A 27,759-nucleotide genomic window follows, 5' to 3' on the forward strand; every position below is an offset into this window, starting at 1 on the left:
CTAGTTCCTCATGGCTACTGATTATAGTGGTTAACATTTCAAGCAAAAGATGAATTAATCTCAATATGCGGGGATGCAGAAATAAACCAAAAAACAATTTTCATGAATCTAATTATCATACCCTCTGTGCAAAAGGTATAATAGATTTGAAGTCCTATTTACGCACATACCACATTATAAAAGGAATTTAATCAAACACAATACACACATATCACATTACATTAGTACTAATTACATAACATGAATTATGAATTGGCCTTAAAATTTGACCAAATCGCACAAATCAACCTTACCCGAGTGGTGTGTATGGAATGCTGTGAAGAGAGTTTGTGTAAAATGAATTGGAGAGAGTTTGGTAGAGTCGTGACCTCTCTAATTTCAATTTCTGCCGAGGAAGTGGCGTGGGTTTTAGCTATACTATTAATATATTAATATTATTTATATAATATTATATTATTTTGAAAAAAGATAACCAAAATCATGGATAAACCAAACTACCAATTATGTTTAGCTATTATAGTTTATTATAGTTTAGTATTGATCGATAGATATGCTTTAAATTTGGCAAGAAAAATAGATACTGTTTTAATTTTCTTAAAGAATTTCACAGCTAACAAGATTCGTTAACCACAAAATATAGTGTCTCGTTTTACAAAAAAGCCCAATACCTCTCCAATCTTTACATAGCACAAATAAATTGATGTTCACTTTTCACTATGTTCTGCACTTCGTCTTAACCCCCACAACCACACAAGCCACTGATGCTGTTATATTTACATCGTTTCATAATTCACGTACATGCATACAGAAGCTTAAATCTTATGTTAGCAAATTTGCCATTAAGGCGGCACCACCTATATTATAATGACCGTTTACAATAAAATTTTGGAAATGGCAAGGGTACAGCATTATTTAAGTATAAGCTTTATCGTCCCAAACTGTTAGAATTATATATATAAGTTTTTTTCTATTTAATTATCTAAATAAAATTTTGAGCAAGCTCCAAAATATAATACAACTTGCCACGAAGCCAGGAACAATTCATCTTATCATTCAGTTTACATTCTCTGAAGGCAAAATATTATGTCAAAACCAAATGTGCTCAGGCAATTCCTGAGCTAACAGAAACTTCTGTTTTATTTAATTAAACTAGTAAACTAGCTCAATTTTGGTTCACAATCCTACTGGTCGAGCCCAGTCAATTTGACAGCAAAAAAGATGCAGGGAAGACAACTATGACAACCCTAAACTCAAGCATCATTGAGGGCAAGAACTCCGGGTAGCACTTTCCCCTCTAGAAGTTCCAAACTAGCACCGCCTCCAGTTGAGATGTGACTCATCTTGTCTGCGAGCCCAACTTTCTCCACGGCTGCTACAGAATCACCTCCTCCGATGATTGTTGTAACTCCTTTTGCGCTAAGGTCTGCCAATTTCTTTGCAATTGCCTGATAAGGAACAGTACAAGCAATAAGTTCCAGAAGTAAGCGGAGAAAAAAAATTAAGTTCAAGAAGTACTAAGACATTGAAATGGTATCAGTCTACTAGAAAGATTAGAAAAAACATACATCAGTTCCCGCTGCAAACTTTTCCATCTCAAACACACCCATAGGTCCATTCCAGATGATAGTTTTTGAAGTATCCAATGCTTCACTAAATGTTTTTATAGAATCAGGTCCAATATCCAAACCCATCCAGCCATCAGGAATACCAGTTGATGGAACAGTCTGCAAAATCACAAAAAAAAACTGAGTAATTCACATAGAATCATAATCAATTCAATTGGTATCCATTATGATTGATGGTTTTGGCCAAACAGGGAGCCCACTTGCATTGAAAAGTGAAAAAATGCAGCAATTACTTCATCTCAAAGAACCAATCAGAAGCATGTAACGGCAAAAGAGCTTACCTTACTGTTGGCATCAGCAGCAAACTTATCCGCAATAACTACATCAGAGGGGAGCATAAGTGCTACCCCTTTAGACTTTGCTTTCTCCATTAGCGAGGTTGCAAGATCAAGCTTGTCTTCCTCCACAAGTGAAGATCCAACTGCCAGCCCTTGGGCTTTGTAAAAAGTGAAAATCATCCCTCCACCCAGTATAAGGATGTTGACCTTTTCCAACAGCGACTCGATCACACCAATCTTACTTGACACCTTTGAACCACCAACAATTGCAGCAAATGGCTTCGTGGGGTTCGAAACAGCACCAACTAGAAAGTCAAGCTCCTGATAAAAGAGAGCAACAATACGATAATGCACTATTAAGCAAAATTTAATTCTCAGTTAAAGCTATGGCATTAATTCTCAGCTAATAATTCTCTTGAAAGTCTGCAATAAAAAATGTCCTGAAGTAGATTAGCATTTGAGCTACATATCACAAACCTTCTGCATCAGGAAACCAGCAACAGCAGGCTTCAAATATTTTGCCACACCCTCTGTGGAAGCATGTGCTCGATGGGCAGTGCCAAATGCATCATTAACATATAAATCTGCAAGAGATGCTAGCTTCTTAGCAAATTCAGGGTCATTTTTCTCCTCTTCCTTGTAGAACCTTACATTCTCAAGGAGAAGAACACCCCCTTCTGGTATTTCAGCGACCAGTTTCTCAACTTCCTCACCAATACAGTCATTTGCCATCTTGACCTGTACACGCACGCGAGCAAGGAATGAACTTTAACCAGCTCTATACGCCAGTCTCGATTTTAGATATATGTATCACACATGAAAAAATTATGATAAAATAAATGTTAACTCATACCTCATCTCCTAGGAGTTCAGACAGTCTTGGGACAAGAGGCTTCAAGCTGTACTTCGGAGTGACACCTTTTGGACGCCCCTGAAAATTGATAATCAAACTGAGTTTCAGACTGAATGACACAAGTTTTACGTCAACATAAAACAAATCATAATTGGCTAAACATTCTCTAAACAAATCACATCAAACAAGAGATCCCAATCATATTGGAAGTGAAATCTAGTTCCCTTCCGGCCTTCCCTGCTTTTAAATTATGACTGAGCACCAAACAAACAGCTAAAGTAATACTCAAAGCATCTGCAGTGCAGGGTCGGTTGAGACATTGGGACATAGTAAAATGAAACGTCATACTTATTGTGCATTGGAGCACAATAACAAAACTGGCCAGGGACGGCTTCATGTACCCGAACCACTTCCTGCAACACTGACTTACACGTGTCCTTAATCAATTAAGAAATATATTATATTGTTAGTTTATTAAAGTTAGTGTAAAAGTTTACTAGATTTACGTGCAAGCTGTCAAATGGAAGAGTCTTTTGTGTTATCCTGAAATGACCCTTAACTAGTTAATACACAGTTGGGTCTAGAGTTACAAGTCTACTGGCTACTGCTATAAAGAGATACAAATACACGAGTCACCACAACCAAAGTTAGTGAAGGCAAAAAACCCTGAGCTTAAGTACAAGGTGCACAAGCAGCAATGCAATTAATCGAAGACGAATGAAAACCTTAATGTGGGTGGGTGTGAATATAGTACAAATTTATAACACTCATCACAATGTATAACTAATAATATATATAAAAAGAGAATGAAAAAAGAGGGAAATCAGAAATGAGATTTAATTACTTAAAAAAAAAAAGTTAACAAATATTATGGGCAAATGGAATAGAAAAACCACATAACAAATTACATAACTTGAAGCACTGACTGAAAATTTAAAAGATTTCAATTAGATGGGACTAGATTTGTGCTTCTGTTTAATACTTCGTTTCAAAAACGCAAGTACCAATTGTCAAACTACTTACCCTAGCTAAAACAGGATCCAACAACACTTCAGTATATGCGTTCTATTTACTTCCAAAACAATAGAATTAAATTTTCAACACTTTAGCCATAGGGCAAATTCAGCCTGTCATAAAAATAACAAAAATAATAATTATAGTAATATAGTACCAGGTAACTTAAAGGAAACTATCACAATATGCAGAATAATTTTCATATATAGCGTTGAAAATAAAAATCATAACAGCTGACTAAACCGAATTAATACAGCTAGTGTATCAAGTCATTCAGGAACAACTCTTATTCATTTGAGGCCTCAACATAAGTTATCTGTTCAACATAGCTCGGTAAATTAAATATAAATCATCTCCTCTCTACTTGTATATCAGTTTATCAAACACCTAATTACCTACCAATTTATCATATATAGTTGAAAATCAAAATAATATCCGTTAACTAACCCGAAGATTCTCGAATCACATCTACTCATCTCCTCTCTAATCAATATAGACATAAAAAATAATAGATCGCGAAGTACATATATACAGAGCATCATATACAGAATTAAACAATTACACATCTAAAAACATCATAAAATACATTAATAAAGGTAAAAAGAAAGAAGAAATATAAAAGAATACCAAGTGAGAAGATAAAATGACTTTAGCGCCATGATCTTTGAGATACTTAATAGTAGGCACAGCGGCTCGAACCCGAGTATCATCGGTGATTTTCAAATTATCATCCAACGGAACATTCAGATCTACTCTTACGAACACTTTCTTTCCTTTTAGATCAGCCTCTTTTAGTGATCCTACGCTCTTCTTTGTCGCCATTTTCTGCAAATCAAACAATCAATTAGATGAATATTATGTATAAATAAACCTGTAAGTATTGTATTGAAGAGTTAGTGATGGAGCTTACGATGATGTTGTAGAGAGAGAAGATGAGTTGGGAAAGATCGAGAGAGACGAGATGGGTTTTTATATAAAGGTGGAGGAGGTGGGGTGATGCGTAAGTTAAGGGTGTTGAGCTAGAGTGAGCAGGATGCGTAGTGACGGTGTAATTTAGGTTACATCCAAATTTGGAAATGTCTCGTGACTTCACGTGAATATATTTTTTACTGGGCTTCACGATGCTGAGTGGCTCGGTTCTTTTGTATATAATTATTTTTATTTTATGTTAATTTTATTTTAAAAAAATTAAATGCAAATCTATACTACTCACTAATAGAGAGGAATAAATTCATTTGAGATTTTAATAGATTGATAATGATTCATGTACTTTAAAGAATTTTGTAAATACATAGACTATTCAAATTTCACACAGACTTAAATATTAACTTTTAAATTCTATACATATTTTGATGAATTGTAATGAATTGTTTTATCAATATTTTGGTGAACCAAATAAAATCACATAAATTTTATTGGATTAATTTACTAATATTTATTTTTTTCACAATTTCATATATAAATTAATAATAATATTATATTTCAAAAATAAAATAAATAACAATATTCAAATAACAAGGCTGGCTCATCAACTAACAAAAAATAAAATCAAACTCATCGTACATTTATCCGTTACGTTACTCGTTCTCATTTATATGGTCGTCATAAGTAGAAAATCACTTATGTGATGACGTGTGTTCTATTTTAGGGTTTGTTTGGCAAATATGATAAGTCTGTTTAATGATTATAAGTCTCCAGCTGCAACAATTGATATGTGTTTGTCAACCCAACTTATAAGTTGAGTTTACAATTTATAAGCTGATAAGTTGAATGTTAATAAGAACGTACTCTTTCTCAGCTTATTTTTTAATTTTAATTTTTTATTAATTTTAGTTTTAAAAAAAATGTTAATCTAACTTAAAATATAATAATTAAGATAATTATATTTATAAATTATTTATTTTAGTCCATTTAAGTAAAAATAATTCTGAATTATAAGTAAAATTATTCAAACACTTACATAACTTATAAGTATTCATCAACTTATCACTTATAAGTTACTTATTTTAAGATTTCTCTGGCTGGAATCGAACTTGAGGGTTGGGGTTGCTCAACTCACAATCATACCATCAAGCTACTCTACCATATTGTTAATCATATACATACGTGCTTGTGTGTCGTTAAGAAATAATATTTGGTATTATATATATATATATTAAGACTAACAAATAACTTTTAGTCATCTTTTTGCTTTACATTAATACTTTGTATCTATATTATTACATAGCATAAATTAGTAATGTATGATATATAGTCAGCTTATTAATTTTAAATTATTCAACTTAATGATATGATATTAGTAGTAAATATTTATATATATATATATATTAATGTAATATATTAACTAAATATTTATAATTATTTAATAAATTCACACGTAATAATCACAAATTGATATAAAAAGTTATTAAAGTAGATACATGTATATAATAGAAAATAATTTTTAAAATTATATTGTTAGAAAGTAAATGTAAATTAATTCTTAAGGAATAAAATATTATATTTTAGTCATTTGATCAAGTTGACCGTAAAAGTGAAAGAAGTCAATAGTTGTGAGATACAATTATTATTAATTGTACCACAAGTAAAACTATTTTTAATATTTATTCGGACTAATACATTTAAACTGATCTTATTTTGAACTCAGTATCAGAATATCACTTATTTTTTAAAAAATACACAAAAATTGATCATTTTTCATAAAAAGTGTCAAAACCTTATCGAGCTAAAATATTTTTTTACTCTCAGATTTAGTGTATTCATTTTTTGGTTCGATAACGACATTATCCCAATGAAACTAGGTGTTTCTAACATTTTACATTTACATGAATTAGTGCGTTAGAGGCATTTGTAATTTCATGTTAATAAAAAACGTAGATCCAAGTTGTTAGATTAATTTGTGGTGAGTTGTTAAGAACTTGGCCTGATTATTAATAAAATACTCAAAACTTGATCCAAGTTATCGCACGAACGGGTAAAAAGTATGAGCGCGATATTTAAAAAACTTTTTTCTCATTATTCCATTTCGCTAGAAAAATATGCATGATTATCAAATTTTAAAATATTTGTAAACGTATATGTGTTATTTTTTAATAATGGTAAATTATAAAATAATTGAATTTTAAATTCTAATTTATTTCATTCGAAATTAGAAAAAGAAAATTAAATTTTTATAATTATAAAAAATGGCAAGGTTAATTTAATTTGAAAACTATATATTTAACTATTTTATATATTACCCTTATAAAAAATAAGTAAATTATAATTGTTTGATATAATTACATTATATTTCTATTCAAAACTTTGTGAATGAAATATTAAATATCACATAATTGTTTAATTGATATAATATTATTTCATATTTTTAAAAATCATGAAAAAATATTCAATTATATTTTTATCAGAGATATGTAAAGATTAGGTAACTGACTATGTTTAAAATTACTTTGATATTAAAGAATTACATTATATGCATATAACTTGTAAATTCACTCAATTATATGACTTGATTTATTCCTTTTTATGTTATTTAAAATATAATGAATATATTATTCATATAAATTATTGTATGAATTCTTTCATAGAGATTTAAAAGGATAATAATCTTAAACTAATATTTATGACATTTTAAACGAATTTAGAAAATTTTGATTAGAAAATTAATATATATTATTATTAAGTTAGTATATTGAAAAAGTGGAAATTATTCACGAACAAGACTAAACAATGACTAAAATAACGTTACATTAGTCCTTATAGTAGAACACAATGTATGTATACATCATGCATAATGATAAACATACATATATTTGTTAATGTTAGGTAATGAATTATACACAGAGGGGGGTGAATGTGTTTTAGTGTTTTTATACTTTTCTTGAACTATTTTGGTTTTGAACAAAGTAAATCAAATCTTGTAGTAAGATGTGTTAAAACAAAAATTAAACATGCAACTATGAATTACACAGATCTTTCAAAACTAACTTAATTTTATATTAAAATTAAGAATGTTTTGCTACAAAATTTCTAGGCTCTTTGTTGCTAAAGAGCTTAGCTTCAATATTGAGAGAATACAAGAATTCCTTATCTAATTGTTACAACTAACAAAGGACCAGTGTTAACTTTATATGGTAGGTAACTACTGGTTTATACAGTGTATAATAAGAGATGTTATTCACTTTAGTAAACTGTCACTAATCATTCCATTTTAGGAAAAGTATATCTACCATTTCTGGCTTAGCATATCTTTGCACATTGTGTTAACATTGATCTTCCTTTGTCAGTTAATCTTTACCCTTGATCTTGCACACTCTTCAAGCTGCTTTTTGTAGACTTGTCAATCCAGCTGGTTGAATTATTTGTTGATTGTTAATCTTGGATATTGAACTGGTCTGCAATTTGTACTTTGAGATTTTACCTCGAGATCTCCAATTTGGCCTATAGAGATCTTGACATCTCGATAAGTATATTGACTTATCGAGATCTCTAATACTCCATAGTAAATTTGACTTGTAGAGGTCTCTGAGTTCTCTATAAGAGAATTTAGCTTGTCGAGATCTCTCATCTTCATATCTTCACTTTGACTTATCGACACCTCTGAGTTCTCCAGTGACTTGTTGACTTGTCATTAACTCAGAGTTCTCTAGTGAAATTTGACTTGTCGATAACTCAGAGTTCTCTAGTCAACTTTGGCTTATCGATAACTCTGAGTTCTCTAGTGAAGAAATGACTTGTGAATATCTTTGAGTTCTCTAGTAGCTTTCCTGAGTTCTCTATAAGTCATTCTGGAGTTCTCGAATGATTTCTTTATAACACTAAATCTGTGACTTGTAGAGCTCTTGACTTAGAACATTTTTCACAAAACAGATTTATTCAACTCCAAGATTCTTTATAATACTTCTGAGGCATGATCTTCTTGATCTTCTTCCAGATAGAATTCTTATGTATGATACCGTTTACAGAAAAAGACTATAGTCTGCTCTTTGATCATTTTTACAGACTTTAAATGTTACAATATAAAATGCAAACTAAGATTACAATACAACTTACTTAGGGTTGTCAATTTGACTTAGTCTTGTTAAAGTACAGGCATGTCTTGCACAACAATCTCCCCCAATTTGTGAGAAGATTGCTTAACACAAATTCATGCCTGTTAACAAGACTAACCCTAAGTTATAATGGAAAGTAAGACCAATATAAAAATTGACACAATTACATCAATTGTACATTAGATGGTTTTTAGTTTGAGTATTTACAAGCATCAGACAAAGATTGGAACTTCTGATTCTTTTCTCATGAGGTCTTTTAAATATACAAGAATTTCAAGTTCCTCTATGATTGGAGTCCCTGTTAGAGCTTCTATCAAATTGAGTCTGTCTTGCTTTGGATAACCATCTAACATTTCAATTCTGAATCTTGAAAATGAGCCATCCTTTACATTTAGAAATCTTCCAGCTTTGAAGATTCCGCTCACCCCTTTTGCTTTGAGTTCTTCAGATCCTTTGATATACATTTCAATTTCCTCATCATACTTCCTCCTTTTCTCCTCATATTCTGCTTTACTCCTTGCTCTTATTTCCTCTCTTGCAATCAACCATTCAGCTAGAACTGATCTCCATGCTCTTGTAGCAGTGTCCCTGTCCTTCAACAAACTTGTCACTCTCTTGATTTCTGTTGGAGAGAGAGTGTCCATCAAATTGCTGCCAAGAAAAGTGAAGGTCCCATCTTGAAAGTAGATTCTCACTTCCTTTAGAGTGACAACGCAGACTCTAACTATTTCCTCAGCCAGTTGTTGAAAATAGTCTTCATCTGAACAACACCAGTTTACGGGTAGAAAATCATTCTGCTTGAAACAATTCCAGATGGCCCTTTCAGTGACTTTAACTTTTTCAGTAGGCTTAGCTTTCTTAGGTTTTCTCCCAACAGACTTGAAATGAGTTTTGTGTGATGGTTTGACAGAAGGTAGGTCTGTGATTTTCTTGAGAGATGTTTGGCTTGTGGTGATTGAAATTTTTAGAAAAGAGTTAGCAGTTTGTCTGTATAGAAATTTGGGCTTAGAGGTTTGAGGTGGTTTGATGTTTAAAATTGTTGACTTTGAATGTTGAGCTAAAGGTTGAGCTAGAGTTATTTGGATTTTTAGGGTTTGGTGTGGTTCTGAGCCATCATGATTCTTCTTGCTTCTCCTCTCACTTCTTCTCTTCTTCTCATCATCCTTCTTTTCATCTTGACTCTTGTCCTTGCTACCAGTTGCTTTAGAGGCTTGGCTTGGATTTGAGCCAGAAGGATTTTGTTTGTCATCCTTCTGCTCATCATCATCCTCATCTTTCCTTAAATTGTATTGAGTATTTGGCAACATGGTGCTAGGATTTACAAGATATATGTTTAAGATTTTTATCATCTCCACATCCTCTTGCTTCTTGTTCCTTTTGTGCTTTAGATCAGACTGCAAGGTCATGATCAGCCTCATGTTTGATTTGACACAATGTTTAGGAATAATGAGATGTCTTGCTTGACTGGTTGTTGGACAGACATAGACTACTCCTTTGTGTGGATATAGATAGGCTTCTGGAAAAGCTGTTATATGTGCCTTTTTGAGCTCTTGGAGAAGTTAAGTGTTTTCTTGAATAACTGGATTCACTCTATCAATCATTACATCCAGTTCAGATACTCTTAAAGTTTGAAGATATGGAAGAGTCACCTGGAGACACCTGTCCACACCACCATCATTGATGTTCATGACAATCCTTTTCTCTAGGAAGTTATCAACTTTCACCACCACTGCCCTTATGAAATTGATGTTCTTGCCCAAAGCTTTCTTGCAACCCATATAGTTGTTTTGAAGAGACACTCTTAGTGCTGAAAGAAGGTCATTGAATTCCTGATCTTAATTGGGTCCTTCTACAGCCTTTAAAAGTCTTTCTTTTCCAACATCAACTTGAGCACTTGAGCTTTGTCCCTCCTGAACAGGTTCTTTAGATTTTGACTTAGCATCCCTAGATTGTTGAAACCTAGCCTCAATCTCCCCCTTAGTCATGGTGACAGGCATGAGGAGGGGAGTTGGTAACTCTGGCCTTATTTGTTCAGGTAAAGCAGGCTGTGATATGTTGAGCTTCCCCATGATGGCCCCCAAAGCAATAGAATTCTGCATTTGAAGATGCTTGTGAAAGTTTACCAGGGTCTGGATGTCTGTTTGTTGACTCTTGACTAGAAAGGTCAAGGCTTGGACTTGGGCATTCAGAGAAATATTGGAGGTCTGCAAGTCTGAGACTTGTTGTTGAAGAGATTGGATTTGAAGATTTGTAGAAGTGGAGCCAGGCTGATAAGAGCTTGTAGATGTTGAGGAGCCAAAGGTTGCTTCCACAGCCTGTTTGATGCCATCCATGAGCAAAGCAGAAGGCTCATATCTGCTTTGGTGAAGTTGTTCTAGCTTGACCTTTGTGTCATTTGAATGAGTGATTTGCTGTTAAACAACTGCATGAAGAGTAATGAAGGATTGTTTGAGATTTTTGACTTCTTTTTTAATGGAAGTAAGATCCATCCTTGACATTTGATCAGCAAAATGCTTGAACTTGGAGGTGATTTGTACTTGAGATGGTATAATCTGATCCATTTTATCCTTTACCAGCTTCCTTATCTTGTCTTCATGACCAGTCAACTTAAGTTATAGAGCTTTACCAAAAAGATGAAAAGCCTTGAGTTGAGCTTTGTAGACCTCAGTGTTGCATTATAGACATCCTGTGGAGTCAAGGACTTGGCATTGCTTCCAAGAATAGTGACATATTCATCTCTAAATCTAGCCAAGACCTGATCCATTTCCAACACAAAGTCTTTAGATAGTCATGCATCCACATTCCCATTTGTTTCTGCATCATTCACAATCTTCTCCTTCTGTTTTTCAACATCTTCATTGTATGTGAGCATAATGGCTTGATAGTCTTGATTGCTCATGTCAGAGGTGAGTAGATGTTGTGAGATGTTTGCTAATCCAGAAATTTGCTCAACTAGAAGATCATCTACAAATGTGGGTTGAGAGTTAGATTCTTGCAGCCATTGAGAGATAATGAGTTGTTGTTAAGGTTGTGAGGTTGAAGGTTGAGCTTTGAGGGATCAGAACCACCTGTGACTGAAGTCACGGTTTTACTCACAGATTGCTCTGTGTTTATGACCAATTGTTGTTCCTAACTAGTTTTGGGAACCTCCAATTGAATTAGAGAAAATTTGACTGGGTTACTGTCATGTGCACCAGTCTCAAACCCTTGTGCTTCTTGCAAAGTACTGTCACATGAATGTGATAAACTTGCCTCTCCCATAGCAGGGTCATTGGAAATTGTACTCCTAGCATCAACTGCTAATGCAATTTCTGCTAGGGTTTTGAGGGGAGTTGTTCCTTGTACAGGAACCTCCAATTGAATTGGAGAGGATTTAGATAGCTCCCCATCAGGAGTACTACCCTCAAACCTAACAGTCTGTGAAAGCTGATTTGCACATGAAGGTGCATTTGAGACATCCACGAGGTCTTTAGTAAAAACTGATGAATCCCCCATGGTTTTGATGGTGTCATCAAGGTCTACCCCAGCTAGTAGCCTCTCACCATCTGACTGTAGTGTCTGGGTAATGAGCAAGGTTTCTTAAACCAAGTCACTTAATTTAGCTTGCACTTGAGAATTTGATTCAAGTGTTGTAGGTGGAGAAGAAATTTGTGAGATTAGAAGTTGTTGTTCAGAAGTGAGTGTTGGCAGCTCCCCCTGAATGGATGAGGGAGCTTCAATAAATGTGCCCTCACTGTATGTGTCATCCTTATTTTTTCTACCATACACTTGGATTTGATCAAGTGCAGGCTGTGCAGACTCTATACAGGATGCATTTGGGTGAATGCTCTTTTCAATAGACACACCCTATTGAGAGGATGTATCTAGAGTCTATATAGTCCCCATTTTTACAGCTGCATCCTTTTGGGAGGATACATAGGTGGCTTGAGTGGTCAACTCAGATTTCTTACCGTTCTTTGTTTTCTTGACCAATGGTGACTCAGCTTCTGTTTGGTCCTCACCACTCTCAGTCAAAACAGTAAAGGTGATCTCCTTTCTTTTCTTTTTACTCACCTCATCCTTTTGGGAAGATGAGGTGGTTGGTTTCCTAGCTGCTATTGGTTGGTTTGAAGAAGTGGTTTCAGCTTGGGAAGGTCCCTGTGGGTGTTCCTGTGTTTGTACTTCCACAGGTTCAGGAACCATAGCTGTGTTAGATTGTACATTGGATCTCATGTCAACCATTGGGTAAGGGTAATTCCTAAATATCTCCATCATAAATGGACTGATTTTCAGACTCACATTTACCTTATTCTTTTTAGTAAGTGAACCAAATATTATTTTGGACACTTGCTTTCAATTTCCTATTTTGGTGCTATCTATACCATTCAACAAATGTGTGTCTGTTACTTTATGAATTAAAGTAGACATAATGAATCTAGGAAAGAAAATTTCCTTACCTCTAGCAGATTGGGGCATGGTCAGCCAGGTTGCAAGTTCTTCCAAGATCAGTAGACCAACATTCAAGTGTCTGTTGTGGGCTATTGAGTACACCAGCTTCTACACCACACTTGAAATGTTGTCATACCCTGTCTTCCTGCATGTGAAGGCCCTCACTACAGAATCAAACACAAAGGACCATTCTTTCCTTAAGTTTGTCATGTTCAAGCTTGAAAAGTTGATTCTCCCACCATAGTTGATGAAGTCCATAAACTCAGTCAATTCATCCTGGGTTGGTACCTCCACTAAGTTTGCAGTTGGAAGACCCAAGGCTATGTTCACATCTTGCTCATTAATCTCTATTTGTTGGCCGCCAACTGAGCAAGTTACCACCAAAGATACAGAGTTGTCATTCATAACAGTCCTTACCACAGTTGTTGTCCAAAACTCATGCAGAACATCCAAGTACAACACTGGGTTAGCAGTTAAAGCTCCTGCAAGGTAGGATTCAGACAATAATTTTAAAAACCCCTTGAAACTATCAGGAGCTTGGTTAGCATCAGTAAAAGCTAGGTAGTTTGTTCCTTTCTATGGGATAGTTGCTCTAACAATATTGAGTGTCATTGTTCTTTAGTAAGAGTGAATGGGTAAAAAAAATTAGTGAGAAAGGAGTGAAAACAAGAGAGAGAAATCGGTTTTGGATTGAAAAGCTATGTGGCGCCCTCCAAACCCGGGTCAGAAGTTTGGGGTCCAAACACACACACCTTATTTATATCCTGCTTAACAATAATAAAGATAATAATAATATGCAGCGACCCTACTTACCAACTACCACGGACCGCAACAGGTTAAAGTATGCACACAAGCCAAACACACACTTATATTACAAACCGTTCAAATCCCAACTATCCAAACTCAGAACTGAGTATTAAACATTATTACAAACTTTTACAAACTTAAATTACTCCAAAAGGTGCCTACTAGCTTAACTCGATCAACCTGAACCCTTAGCTCTCGCTCTGGACTGGGGATCCTCGTTACCAACTGGTTCCTTCTTAACTGGAAAAGAACATAAATAATATCGCACAAATGAGCTAACTAGCTCAGCAAGTCACAATGACAAAACTGAGAATAATGATCATCAAATGAAAAGGGTTATGATATCAAGTGAACAATGAATTATGATTTAGAATTGGATATTACATTTTCATTTTAAAAACCAAGGTTAGGCTGCTGATCAGTCACGCACTAACCCCAAGCAAAGCACACATCACAGCTCTAACTACTGGATCCAAGGCACACATTGGCCTAACTTGACCATTTATATGGTCTGACCACGAATCTGGTCCACAATTTTATAAAACAATCCAATTCTAACATAACAACAAGATAAACAATTTAAAACAATAAACAGAATGATAAGCAACATTGGATATTTAATAAGGAAATGGTTGTAATCTTTACAAGGGATCAGTATGGCAATTTCAAAGTTTGACTGTTAAGTGATGAAAGAATTGGATAACAAAGGAATCAATATTTCAGGGTTACAAGGATTTGGTATTTCAAAGCATAAGGTACAATAGGTTGAATATGTAAGTAATCCGGTTCAGTGTTTGGTATTCAGATTGTATGTATTTGTGGAGTAGTATCGTCTATTTGTGGTTCGTATCCGGGTGTACAACAATCAATGGTTTAGAAAGAATAAGGTTTACGGCTCAAGATCAATAAATGGAATCAGGGTTTAGGGTTCAGTGCTTCAAAGCACTTGCAATATAAAACATGATTATCAATCATCTACAATATATCTCGAGAAAGTTCAGAACACTTGCCTGGTACTAGCTTGCTATACTGTACTATCTTCCAATCACAACCGTCTTACTCCTCGACTATCGGTTTCCCTTTCCTACCCCTTGCCTCTTCTTTGATTCTACAGTTCGGGAACTTGTATAATATGATAGTACTCTTCAAAACCTCTGTTTTGGTTTCTAGAGCTTCCCGAGCAGATTTCAATAACACCTCCAAATAGTAGTTTGATTCTCAGAAAGGTTTATGAATATAGGTATTTTCTCTGGAAAATTATATAATTACTGTCTGCAAATGATTTTGATACGGAATAAATACGGTAAAGGCAATTTATAATTACGGAAAATTAGTATCCCGTTGGATCATTCCAGATACAAAATGGTACGTTTATTTATAAAAACTGATCCAAACGGTATCGATTTTCGGGATAATTATCCAAACCAGTACAATTTGTACTGCGGTCTTGGTCTCAGCACATGGTTACACGTATTACGAGGTGATAATTATGATAGTTTAATAAAAAGATCTCGTTTATCAAAAATACGAGTTTTATTGATTTACCGAAACGAATAATGTATCGAAAATGTTGCGCCGGGACCCACGCAGGACAAACCGTACGCCGGATCGAAAAAATCGAAACATGGAAAATGCTCGGAATATTGCAATTAGGTTAGGAAGGAGTTTTCGAAAGAGTTTTGGTTATAAAAACGTAACAACGGATGACGTCGGTTGGTTTTCGATTGTATAAAATAGTTTTTAAATACTCGGAAAAAGATTTTATAAAATCCATATATTTCCTATAAAATCATAAATCATCATAAAAATAATTAGGAAGATATGACAATTATCTATATTTTATTTTGGACATATAAAAATTAAAATACTCAATTAATATTATTTTTAAACATCCAGACACATTTAACACTTAACAAATAATTCAGAGAATAGATATTGAACACATATAATAATTGTCTATTAGCAAAAATAATTACGCGATATATCCCGGATATTACAAGCTAGGTCACTTGAGATCTCGAAAGTTGTAAGTATGTATATGTATCGAGATATCTGGGTATTTATAGTAATAGCAAATGACTTGTCGAGAATTCAAAAATAGACGTTTGGAATTAGTCTATCGAGAAGTCATTTTAAGAAATGAAAAACATATTAAGAAGTCATTTTAAATTTCTCTTATAGAGAACTAAAAATTGACTTATCGAGATATCAAATAAATACCCAGTTTCTCCAAAAATGGACTGAATTAATCCCAACTTTTATTTGAATAAATTCAAAATAAAAATAGAATAAATTTGCCAAAAGTATTTTACCAAAATAATTTATTAACTTAAATTATTTCAGTTCTGAGTTATTGAGAAGTCTAGAAATTATACTTGAAGAGAACTCTGTGAATTAACACTACTAGAGAACTCTACAAGGACTTATCGATAAGTCATAACAGAGCATATCGAGAAGTCACTTGAGAAGTCAGTGAATTGACTTATCGAGAGCTCACTCGAGAAGTCTTAAAATGACTTGTCGATAAGTCATTTAGACTTATCGAGAACTCAGTTCTCTATATAATTTTGATCAATTTTGAGTCTGCCTTGTGTTAATTTTATATATTAATTATGTAGATTAACAACTTAGCAGTTTACTTAGAATTTGAAAAATTCCAAATTAGATTTTTGTTTTTGGAAGATAAATATGCAGAGATTTCTGAAATATTTATAATTCATATTTCAGTTAATTTCCAATTAAATCAAATAAATGTTGATTTATTAGAAATTAATCTGTTGCAAAATATTAGCTGAGTTCTTGCCTTAGGATGAAGAATTAAGCATTCCAATTTCACCTACAAGTCTAGTGAAAGTTGCTTCATCCAAAGGTTTAGTAAAAATGTCAGCTAATTATTTTTCTGTTGGAACAAAGATAAACTCAATGGTACCATTTGTAGCATGTTCTCTAATAAAATGGTACCTTACATCAATGTGCTTTGTTCTAGAATGATTAACTGGATTAGCCACTATAGATATAGCACTAGTATTGTCACACATAATTGGAATTTTGTGTAACACTAGGCCATAGTCCATTAGCTGATTTCTAATCCAAAGCACTTGAGTACAACAACTTCTTGTAGCTATGTATTCAGCCTCTGCTGTAGAAGTTGATGCAAATTGTTGTTTCTTGCTATACCAGGATACCAGTCTTTGTCCAAGAAATTGACAGCTTCCACTAGTACTCTTTCTGTCAACCCTGCATCCAGCAAAATATCCATCTGTGTAACCAACAGTTTCAAAACCAGTTTCCTTAAGATACCAAAATCCCAAATTTGGAGTCCCTTTCAAGTATCTGAAAATCCTCTTCACAGCCATCAAATGTGATTCTTTTGGATTGGCTTGAAATTTTTCACACAAACATGTAGCAAACATGATGTATGGTCTACTTGCAGTTAAATAAAGCAATGATACAATCATCCCTCTATAGCTTGAAATATCTACACTTTTGCCCTTTTTATCTTCATCCAACTTTGTTGCAGTAGACATAGGTGTAGATGCAGGTGAACAATCAAACATGCCAAACTTTTTCAATAAATCTTTAACATATTTAGTTTGGCTAATGAAGATTCCATCACTTCTTTGACTGACTTGATGTCCAAAAAAGTAACTTAATTCTCCTGTCATACTCATTTCATATTCACTCTGCATAAGCCTGGAGAACCTTTGGCAAAGCTTTTCATTTGTAGAACCAAAGATGATATCATCTACATAGATCTGAACTAGGATTATATCTTCACCATGTTTCTTGTAGAAGAGAGTTTTGTCTATAGTACCTTTAGTAAAACCATGTTTAAGTAGAAATTCTGACAATGTATCATACCAAGCTCTAGGTGCCTGCTTTAGTCCATATAGAGCCTTTAGTAACTAGTACACAAAATCTGGAAATTCCGGATCTTCAAAGCCAGGGGCTGTTGCACATAAACCTCTTCTTCTAGCTCACCATTTGGAATGGCACTCTTGACATCCATTTGATACACTTTAAAATTTGAATGTGCAGCAAATGCTAGAAAAATCCTTATTGCTTCAAGTCTTGCAACTGGAGCAAAAGTTTCATCATAATTAATTCCTTCTTCTTGTGAGTAGCCTTTAGCAACCAACCTTGCCTTGTTTCTGGTAACTATATCATTTTCATCCATCTTGTTCCTGAACACCCATTTTATTCCAATTATGCTTCTATTCTTTGGTGCAGGAACTAACTTCCAAACTTTGTTCCTTTCAAACTGATTCAGCTATTCCTGCAAGGCAGATAACCAATCAGGATCCATTAGAGCTTCTCTAGTTTTCTTAGGCTCTACTTGAGACAAAAAGCATGCATGTAAGCACTCATTAGCAGTTGGACTCCTAGTTCTCACACTAGCAGTATGATCACCAATAATTGCTTCTCTAGTGTGACTTCTATCCCATTTCCTTGTGTGAGTTTGTTGACTTGTGCCTTCATTATTTTCTTCATCATTGGTATGACTTGTAGATCCTTCTTCTCTTTCTCCTTCTGAGTTTGTGCTGTCAAATTCAGGTGTTTGAGATAAGCTTCTATTCCCATGATTTTCCTGTTCAGTAATCTCTTCATTCATTATCTGTTGTGCATTAACTTCATCTTCTCCATCAGAATCACTATCAATGTTGAGGTTTTCAAATGCAAGGGTTTCAGCTTCATTGTCATAAAGGCATTCTAATCCTGGACACTTGTCATCATCAAAAGTCACATCTGTGCTTTCCATAATCTTCTTTTGATCAATCACAAAGACCTTGTAGGTTGTTCTTTTCAATGAATATCCTAGAAAAATTACTTCAAAAACCTTTGAGTCAAATTTTCCCACATATTCAGAGTTGTCTTTTAAGATGTAACACTTGCTTCCAAACACATGAAGATGCTTTACAGTAGGCTTTCTCTTAGACATGATTGAGTAAGGTGATTTGCCATGTGCCTTGTTAATGAAATATCTGTTTTGAGTGTAGCTTGCAGTGTTAACAGCTTCTTCCCAAAAACTTGTAGGCAACTTGGCATCTTGCAATATTGTTCTAGCAGCTTCAACTAATGTTCTGTTCTTTCTTTCAACTACTCCATTTTGTTGAGGTGTTCTAGCTGCTGAAAATTCTTGAACAATGCCTTTGCTTTTGCAGAATTCACTCAATGTTGCATTCCTGAACTTTGTTCCATTATCACTTTTCAATCTCTTTACACAATTATTATCTTCAGCCTATTTTTCAATCTTCTTGATGTGCTTAATTATGATGTGTGGAGTCTCATCCTTAGAGTGCATGAACTCTACCCAAGTGTATCTTGAGAAATTATCCACCATCACAAGTGCATATTTGTTCCTTGAAATTGATAAGACATTTACTGGCCAAAACAAGTCCATGTGAATAAGTTGCAATGGTGCACTTATAGAATTCACCGTTTTTGACTTGTGACTTGATCTTTTCATTTTTCCTTTCTGACAAGCTTCACAGACTTCAACTTGAGAAAACTCCATATTAGGCATGTCTCTTACCAACTCCTTTTTGACCAAGGTGTTGATTGCCTTGAAATTCAAGTGAGACAACTTCTTATGACATAGCTTGCTTTGTTCTTCTGATGCCTTGGTGTAGAAGCAACAAATTCCATCCTTATTTGTTGAGTCCAAGTCTACAACAAATAAGGTTCCTTTTCTTGCTCCTTTCAGAACGACTTCACCAGTTTTCTTGCTAATAAAAGTGCATTCTTCTTTGTTGAATAAAACTTCAAAACCTTTGTCTGCAAACTGGCTAACACTGAGAAGATTCACTTCAAGACCAACTACTAGTGCTACATCATCAATGACAACATTTCCAGAAATAATCTTGCCATATCCCAATGTGAATCCTTTATTGTTGTCTCCAATGGTCACCAAAGGGCCAGCCTTCTCCTCAAACTGTGATAGAAGGGCCTCATCACATGTCATATATCTGGAGCATCCACTGTCTATGATCCATATGACTTTCTTCATTTTTCCCTGCACATAATGAGTTTTAAGTGTGTTTAGCAACCCAAGCAGTGTTGGGTACTTTATTCTTGTTAACTGATTTAGCAGAAGTAGAATGAGTAGTTACAGATAAAATATAATTCATTGACTGTTGTGCATTTTCCCTATCCATTGTAGACCCAATTTTTGTTTCTTTAAGGTCTACTCTCAGTTTGTGGCAACTTTTCATCACTTTCAATTTGCAAGGGATGCAATCAAACTTATCACAGAATGAGTAGGGATCATTTGCATCTGCTTCATTGCATTTGCAGGCTCCTTCAACTAGCTTGCTTGCAACCTTTTTACAAAGGTGAGTTAGATAATTCATAGAACCACATTTCTCATATTTCTTTCTTGGAACATCTGCAACATAAGCAAAATTGTTGCTTTTGTTAATCCCAATATTCCCATTTCTATTTTTCTTCTTCTTTCTTGCATCTTCAGTCTTGGTTTCTTTGATAGGTGTCTTGGGACTTTGTTTGTCCATGAGCTTCTCTTCAGCTTTGGAAGATTGAGTTGCTTCTTCATTTTTCTTCTCATTATCTTCATCAGCAATTTCTTGCTTGATAATCAACTCTTCTTCACTAAAGTTAACTTTACATGCCTTGAACATAGGTGATACAACCTTTTTCAGCATTGCTGGAACATTTTCATTATCTGTTGCTTTTCTTTTGTTACCTATATCTTTCTTCATACTGTTCAAGGCATCATAATCAAGACCAATAGCAATGTTTGCACATGGCTTGTTTTTCTCATGGTATTTCCCAACCAACTCATATGCATTCTTGAAGGACTTCAACTTGACCTCATTCTTTTCCAGCTTATCCCTTAACACTGCTTCAATTTCACTTGCACACTTGAGCTTGTTCTTCAGATGTGCATTTTCTTGTCTTACAGCTTCAAGCTCTACCAACAACAATTTAGCTTCTTGTTTCTCATTTTCAAGCTTCTCATTTATCTTTGTCAGTCTGCTAACTTCTTCATTTGCAACAACCATATTTGTGTGAATGTGAAACATTTCCATGCTCATCTTCTCTACAGTTTCCTTATATTGACTCACGTTTAAATCAATGGTGGTAAGAGTTGGTACCTGTGATTTTGATGAGGATGATTCTCCTTGTTCTAAGGCCATTAGTGCATAATTTCCAACTTCCTCATCTTCATCATCATCAGAATCATCCCAACTTTTTCCCTCTGCAATATAAGCTTTGCTTTGCTGTTTCTTCAGAAGAGCTTCATACTTTGCTTCCAGTTCAAGATAAGCTTTGTCTTTCTTTGCTTTCTTAGGTTTCCTGCATTCTGTAGCAAAATGGCCTAGTTCATCACAGTTGAAGCATCTTATCTTTGATCTGTCAACAGATCCATTTTTGTAACCATTTTTGCTATCAGATGTGTACTTCCCTTTTCCTTTCCAGCTGCTATCTTTGTTGAAAGACTATCCTTTACCCTTGAAGAATCTTGGCTTATTTACTCTAATGTTAGAGAATTTTCTTGCTAAATAGGCCATTGACTAATCTAGCTCATCAAGTTCATCCAGGGTGTAGAACTCATCCTCTTCCAGTTACAGTATGACTTGTTCTTGAGATTCATTGTTTCTTTGCTCACTTGTTGAGGCAACTGAAGTTTGGGATCTTGGCTCATCATTAGAGGTCTGGTCATCATTGACAATTAGAGCACCGAAACCATCAATAACATGCCCTTGACCAACTCTTAATGATTTCCTTTGAATCATTTCTAATTCATATGTTTTTAAGATTCCATAAAGAACTTCCAGAGTTATCCTGCTTAGATCTCTCCCTTCTCTGATTGCTAAAATTTTCTGTTCCAAATGATCAGGGAGTGTGAGCAAAAACTTTAAGTTCACCTCTTCAGATTCATAATATTTATCATGCAGCTGCAAGTCATTTATCAGCTTGTTAAACCTTTCAAACACATCAGTGATACTTTCTTTTGGCTTAGCCATGAAACCCTCATACTGTGAGATCAGTATCCTTCTTTGATTTGACCTAACTTCCTTAGTTTCTTCACAGAGTATTTCAATCTTTTTCCAGATCTGTTTGGCATTGTCACAATTGACAATGTTGTTGTACATTACATTGTCAAGTGATTCTATCAATATCAGCTGCAAGCCACTATCCAGGGAAACTTTTTCTTTCTCAGGCTTAGTGTACTCAGAAGGATCTTTTGGAGCATAATGAGATTGGATGACCATGTCTTCATCTGTAGATTCCTCAATTCTAACCATAGGAAAGAAGGGTCCATTTTTTAGAATCTGAATGTAGAGTGGATTGTAACACCCCCAAATCCGGGGTCGGGGATCCGGGTTGTCACGAGTTCCATTTCCCTTAATAACACCCAATCTTAATAAACAATCAACTACTCCGTACTGTGACCCCACAATAAACACACACACCACAAGTTATAGTCTCAGAGATGAATATCCAAAATAACATGAGTCATTTTATTCCACAATTATTTGCCATTACACCTTAAAAGGGTTTCTGAATAAATTTACATTTTCCTTGCCATTATTACAATTCATAATATACATAAGTTTGGTACATCAAAAGTTGAAAGCCCAGCCTATTGGTAGTTCCTACCTCAGCTACAGCGACATCAACGCCTATTGGAAACTGCGGAACGTTTCCTATCCGCTCGTGAATTGGGAGCTTGGTCATGTTCATCATGTCTATTTGTTGTTGTGTGATGAAAGAAGAAAGCAAGGGTGAGCCACAAGCCCACCGAAATAATATGTATAATAATTAACAATATATGAGCATTCTCATAGTACTCATGCAAGTCTTGGTCAAGAAGAAATGAACCAAGCTGATATCTTAACGCGACCAAGTCGCAAAATATTCAGTATATATATATACATATATACTTTTCACAATCTTTGAAATCCTCTGACATGTATAATATACACAGAGTTCCCGTTTATAACTGTATAAAATATCGTTGCAAGGTGATCTCATATATCTAACCTTGTCTCAACGTTTTTCCGAAAATCTTTGACATGCACAAGATAATCATTTACTAGATATAAGTTTAAAAGATGAAGTTACAAGATACTCCAATATACTTATATCTTTCCGAATACTACTTGAACTACCACCGTTCAAGTTATAATCAGTTTCAAAAGTTCATCACCCAGATGAGACTACAAGATAAGACTTGAATAGATTCAATCTTTGAAATATTAGTGAATGAAATGAAGTTACGAGATACTTCATTAAGTCCCGATATATATCCATATATATCTCTCATACATTTCCTGAAAACCTCTATCATGTAAGGTATGAACGGAGTTGTAATATCCAATGAATTTGGAAAGAAAAGAATTTTGGCATAAACCCGATATCTTGCTGATCAGGCAAAGATACCAATAAGTAACCTTTTCTACTGTAGATGGATGAATTCCTCGCCGGTCATCACCCTGGCCGCATTAGGACCTTGCGCTAGACCGTTACCCGGCCACTCACGCGTGGATGGACTGTTACCCAGCCTATTACACCTTCATAGACCGTACCCGGCCTGTCGCTTATGCCGACTCAATTAGATGGACTTACTTCCCGAACGTTGGGCAAGTAATCAAATTGTTTTCTCAAAACAGCAACCTCGTTGCGAATATAAAATACACCACAGAGCCGGACCCCTAAGATTTTGAGCGAGTATTTAAATCCCCTTCGAAATGAAGATCTTAAATATAAAAATGAGTTTTGGGATCCGCTCTAACTTTTAAAATTCAATTTGAAGACTTGAAAACATTTTTAAGAATGTTTGGAGTAATGCTGATTTAATGAAATAAATCAGTCCCGATATATTAGAAAATATATGAATATTATTATTTAAATAATATTCCCATAAGGATAATCCTTATAAAAATAATTGAAGTAAAAGTTTTAAAACTTATACTTGAAATGAATGATAAATAACCAAAGATATACTTATACGAAAGTACGATCTTTATTTGAATAATCGAAAATAAGTTTGATTATCGAAACATTGTTCTTTAATAAAATAAAGAATATTATTTAATAAATAAGCGGAGTCATAAGTCCTCAAATAAATATTCAAAATATTATTAATTAAATAAAATAAACGGAGTCTTAAGTCCTCGAATGAATATTCAAAATAATATTCATTAAATAAAGTAAAGTTATCGAATAAACCCCTTATTCGATTAATAGTTTTGAAAACTATATCAGTATATATATATATATATATATATATTATACTCGGGAACATCGACTCCCGGTTTAGAAAAATATTCACCTTTGGGTCCCCTATACTAAGGGTATACGCAACTACTGCTTATCTCTAGCATAGGTATTATGCAACTTATAAGCAATTGAATCAACAATTAGATATCAAGATTACGAAACAGACATGCAGATATACCATATCACATGCTCCAATATATCGCAAGATTTGCTAATAACAATCATGCACTTATCACAAGATAATGCATATACATATATTTACATCACAACAACAGTATAACGGGTAGAAAACTTGCCTGAGCGTTCCGGGGTAGACTTAAGCTTAGAGTGGGTCTGGTAAACTATGAACAACAACATAAGCCGGAATTAAACCACGGTCGCTTAAGAAACTAGACTTTAACCAATTGAACCCTAACGTTTCCTTATGGTCACTTCTACGCTTAACGAATCACATAAGTCGTTCGAGTACCCTTGGCTCCACCATTTTTAATAAATTAACCATTAAGAATTTTAAGACGATTCTTTCGCGAGTACCCTACCAACTGCCTAATCCACTTTACATAATTGTTTCATACTCCAATTAGTGATTTAAGGGCCTTAACCAAGGTTTCAAAGTAAGGCGAGGGGTAATGGTTCGTTCGCGAAATGCCGTTAATTAAAACGGTCATTTCTCCTAAACCGTACCTCGGATTCAAGCGAACCACATATCAAAACGAAGCTCGTAACATTAAATATCTAAACATGGCAATGGTTAGAATCTTACAGTGAGTTCACGGGTCCTAAAGTTAAGAACAAAAACAGTCTAAGGTAAATCGGGCATTACGACGGCTATGTTTACGCGATTACTAATTTTCTCACTACACCAAAACCTCACCAAACAACCCCCAATCATTAACACATCAAAACCTCAACTAAACAATACTATACCAGTCCTTATTCTCCAGATTCTTCATCTCAACCAACCACAATCAAGTTCTATTAACTATAATAAGATTCATTCACCAAATCACTCCAAATTCAAATCAAACTACTAATAATCAAAGTTCATGCTTCTCATTTAGAAAACCAACTATCAAACTCACTAATAATCAAAGTAAAGGCTAGGTTTTGAAGTTTATACCTTCCTTGGGAGGTGTTAAGTTTCTAGGAAGCCTTAGGGAGCCTCCTACAAGCATGATCTTTCCAAAGAAATCAAGAACACAAAGTTAGGCTTTGAAGTTTCTAAAAGTCCGATTTAAAGAACTGTAAAAATAAGGATCTTACCATGCTTATTTGGACGAGACTTGTGAACAAGAGTTGTAGGACATCTCAATACCTTTCCAACGAGCTATAGAACACAACATTTTAGTGAGTATTGAAGGAGATATGGCAGTTTGAAGTTGCCGGGTTTGTTTTGGCCGAGAGCTTTCATGGATGGGGAGAGAAAAAGCTTGCTTGTGTTGACTTATTTTGTGGTGTAAATGGAATGGTAGGTGGATATTTGTTTGGATAACTCTTGGTTAGTTAGTGGAAAGTGATGTAAGCAAGCCTATGTCACCACTTGCATCACTCTTTCCACTTGTCCTCTTCTTATGGTGGAAGCTTTTCATTAAGCTTAATCCTTGTTAATTAGGTGCTTTAATACTTGAATTATCCTTGCTAATCCCCTAGCTACTTGCCCAAGCTTGATCCTTAGTCATTAGTTGCTTTACGACTCGTTTATCGTTTGAGGGATCATATTCGGGATCATATTACTTGGGTTCCCCTAAACCTTTCTCAATATTTTATATTCCTTTTATGATCCTCTCTTATAACCCTTGAATTTAAATTCTTTTAATCATGTTACCTTATACTCAATTCTTTCGGTATCTGGTGGATTTTCGGGAAAAATCAAAGTGTCCGGATCTGAATTCTAATGACCTTTACATACACTCATTTACTTTATGGAATACTAATACGATCTTAGAATTTCCATAACAGTACTCCTATATAATGTGGTCTGATAATTTTCCTTAATCAGCATTGTCAGCAAAAGTTACTATTCATCCGGGTTTCAAAAATTTCCAAAAATTGGGGTTATTACAGTCTCCCCTCCTTAAAAGGATTCCGTCCCGGAATCAGATAGAAAACCGTTGGGGATACTTTTCTAGCATTGCACTTTCTAACTCCCAAGTCAATTTTTCCCACATGGTGGTTCTACCACCAAACTCGGTCTAGTTTGATAACCCTACTCCTAAGCACTTAATCCCTTTTCATCTATAACCCTTCCTGGTTGCTCCATATAGGTTACGCCTGGTTGCATGTCTATGCGCTCATATGCCCTTATTTGTCTGGCATCCGGATTACACTTCCTTAACATTGATATGTGAAACACGTTATGAACTTGCTACAGGTTCGGGGATAGGGCTAACTCATATGCTAACTTCCCAATACGTCTTAATATCTCCAAGGGTCCAACAAATCGTGGACTTAGCTTTCCTTTCTTTCAGAACCTCATCAATCCTTTCCAAGGCTTTCCAAGGGGATATCTTTCACAACACTAGGTCCCCTACTTCATACTCCTTGTCCTTTCGTTGTCAAATCAGCATACTTTTTATGTCCATCTTGGGCTACTACCAGTCGTCCTCTAATTAGATCTATTATATCCTTGGTCCTTTGGACCACTGCTGGTCTGAGCATCTTGCGCTCTGCAACTTCATCCTATCATAAGGGAGATCGACATTGTCTTCCCTCAAGAATCTAATAAGGCGACATCTCGATACTGTCATATGATCTATTGTCGTAAGAAAACTCAATCCGTGTTAAGTGATCATTCCAAATTCTTTCAAGTCTATTGCACAGACTCTCATCATAGCTTCTAGCGTTATAGCTTTTGCTTCTCGCTACCCACCCTTTTCTAGTTCATAATCGTTACTATCCTCCGCACCTAATATTATACTGGTTACACTTTTGCTTGTTAGCGTTCTATAATGTTTTAATAACCGCGTCAACCTTACTATCATGAACGCGTTAGATTCGGAATACCACCGCAGTGATACTACTTCCTTTAGCTGCTTCCATCTTTGAAAGCTTGATCTATCATATAGAAGTAAAAGATTTTATTGAGAGATCACTATGATCATGAACACTTGTTCTATTGCATAGTTAGTACAGAAGGTGGCCAACCTTTAGTACTTGACAAGCAATTAAACAACATGTGGTATCCTACTAGGCTTCTATCACACAGATAGATAGTCATTCGGCAATACCTCCCCTTCTGGAAGGGTTGTTCTTCTCAGCTTATATAAAATGAAAAGGAGAGAAAAGAACGAATTGAAGAGAATTGTATATGAAAAAAATACTGCCACAAATATCTGGCTTGGAATCTACCTCTGAACTATAGAGGTTTGTCATAGGAGAACAAAACATATACGTATAAATATCAACATCAAGTATTATATCATCGTATTTCACATGCCTAAATATTTTTGCTATCCCGTCCA

At 34.7% G+C, this 27,759-nt stretch overlaps 1 protein-coding gene across 1 annotated transcript; it reads right to left on the reverse strand.

Moving 5' to 3' along the window:
- Nucleotides 1-1,008: 1,008 nt before the first annotated feature.
- On the reverse strand, nt 1,009-4,807 carry LOC141720960 (phosphoglycerate kinase, cytosolic). Its single transcript, XM_074523677.1, has 7 exons — nt 4,681-4,807; nt 4,398-4,595; nt 2,757-2,834; nt 2,381-2,641; nt 1,907-2,224; nt 1,566-1,724; nt 1,009-1,445 (listed from the first exon to the last, which is right to left on the reverse strand). Exons 2-7 carry the CDS (start codon nt 4,590-4,592, stop codon nt 1,251-1,253), a joined length of 1,206 nt encoding a protein of 401 aa, XP_074379778.1. The 5' UTR covers nt 4,593-4,595; nt 4,681-4,807; the 3' UTR covers nt 1,009-1,250.
- Nucleotides 4,808-27,759: the final 22,952 nt, after the last annotated feature.

This window comes from Apium graveolens, chromosome 4 (genome assembly GCF_009905375.1).
Source record: "Apium graveolens cultivar Ventura chromosome 4, ASM990537v1, whole genome shotgun sequence".
Lineage (NCBI taxonomy): Eukaryota > Viridiplantae > Streptophyta > Magnoliopsida > Apiales > Apiaceae > Apium > Apium graveolens.

What these genes read in the sequence shown, in the direction of transcription:
- LOC141720960 (XM_074523677.1), bottom strand. Translation starts at nt 4,592, where the DNA reads ATGGCGACAAAGAAGAGCGTAGGATCACTAAAAGAGGCTGATCTAAAA. An exon ending in CTGAACTCCTAGGAGATGAG is followed by an intron (nt 2,642 to 2,756) that starts GTATGAGTTAAC and finishes GTGCGTGTACAG; the next exon opens with GTCAAGATGGCAAATGACTG. An exon ending in CTGCTGATGCCAACAGTAAG is followed by an intron (nt 1,725 to 1,906) that starts GTAAGCTCTTTT and finishes GTGATTTTGCAG; the next exon opens with ACTGTTCCATCAACTGGTAT.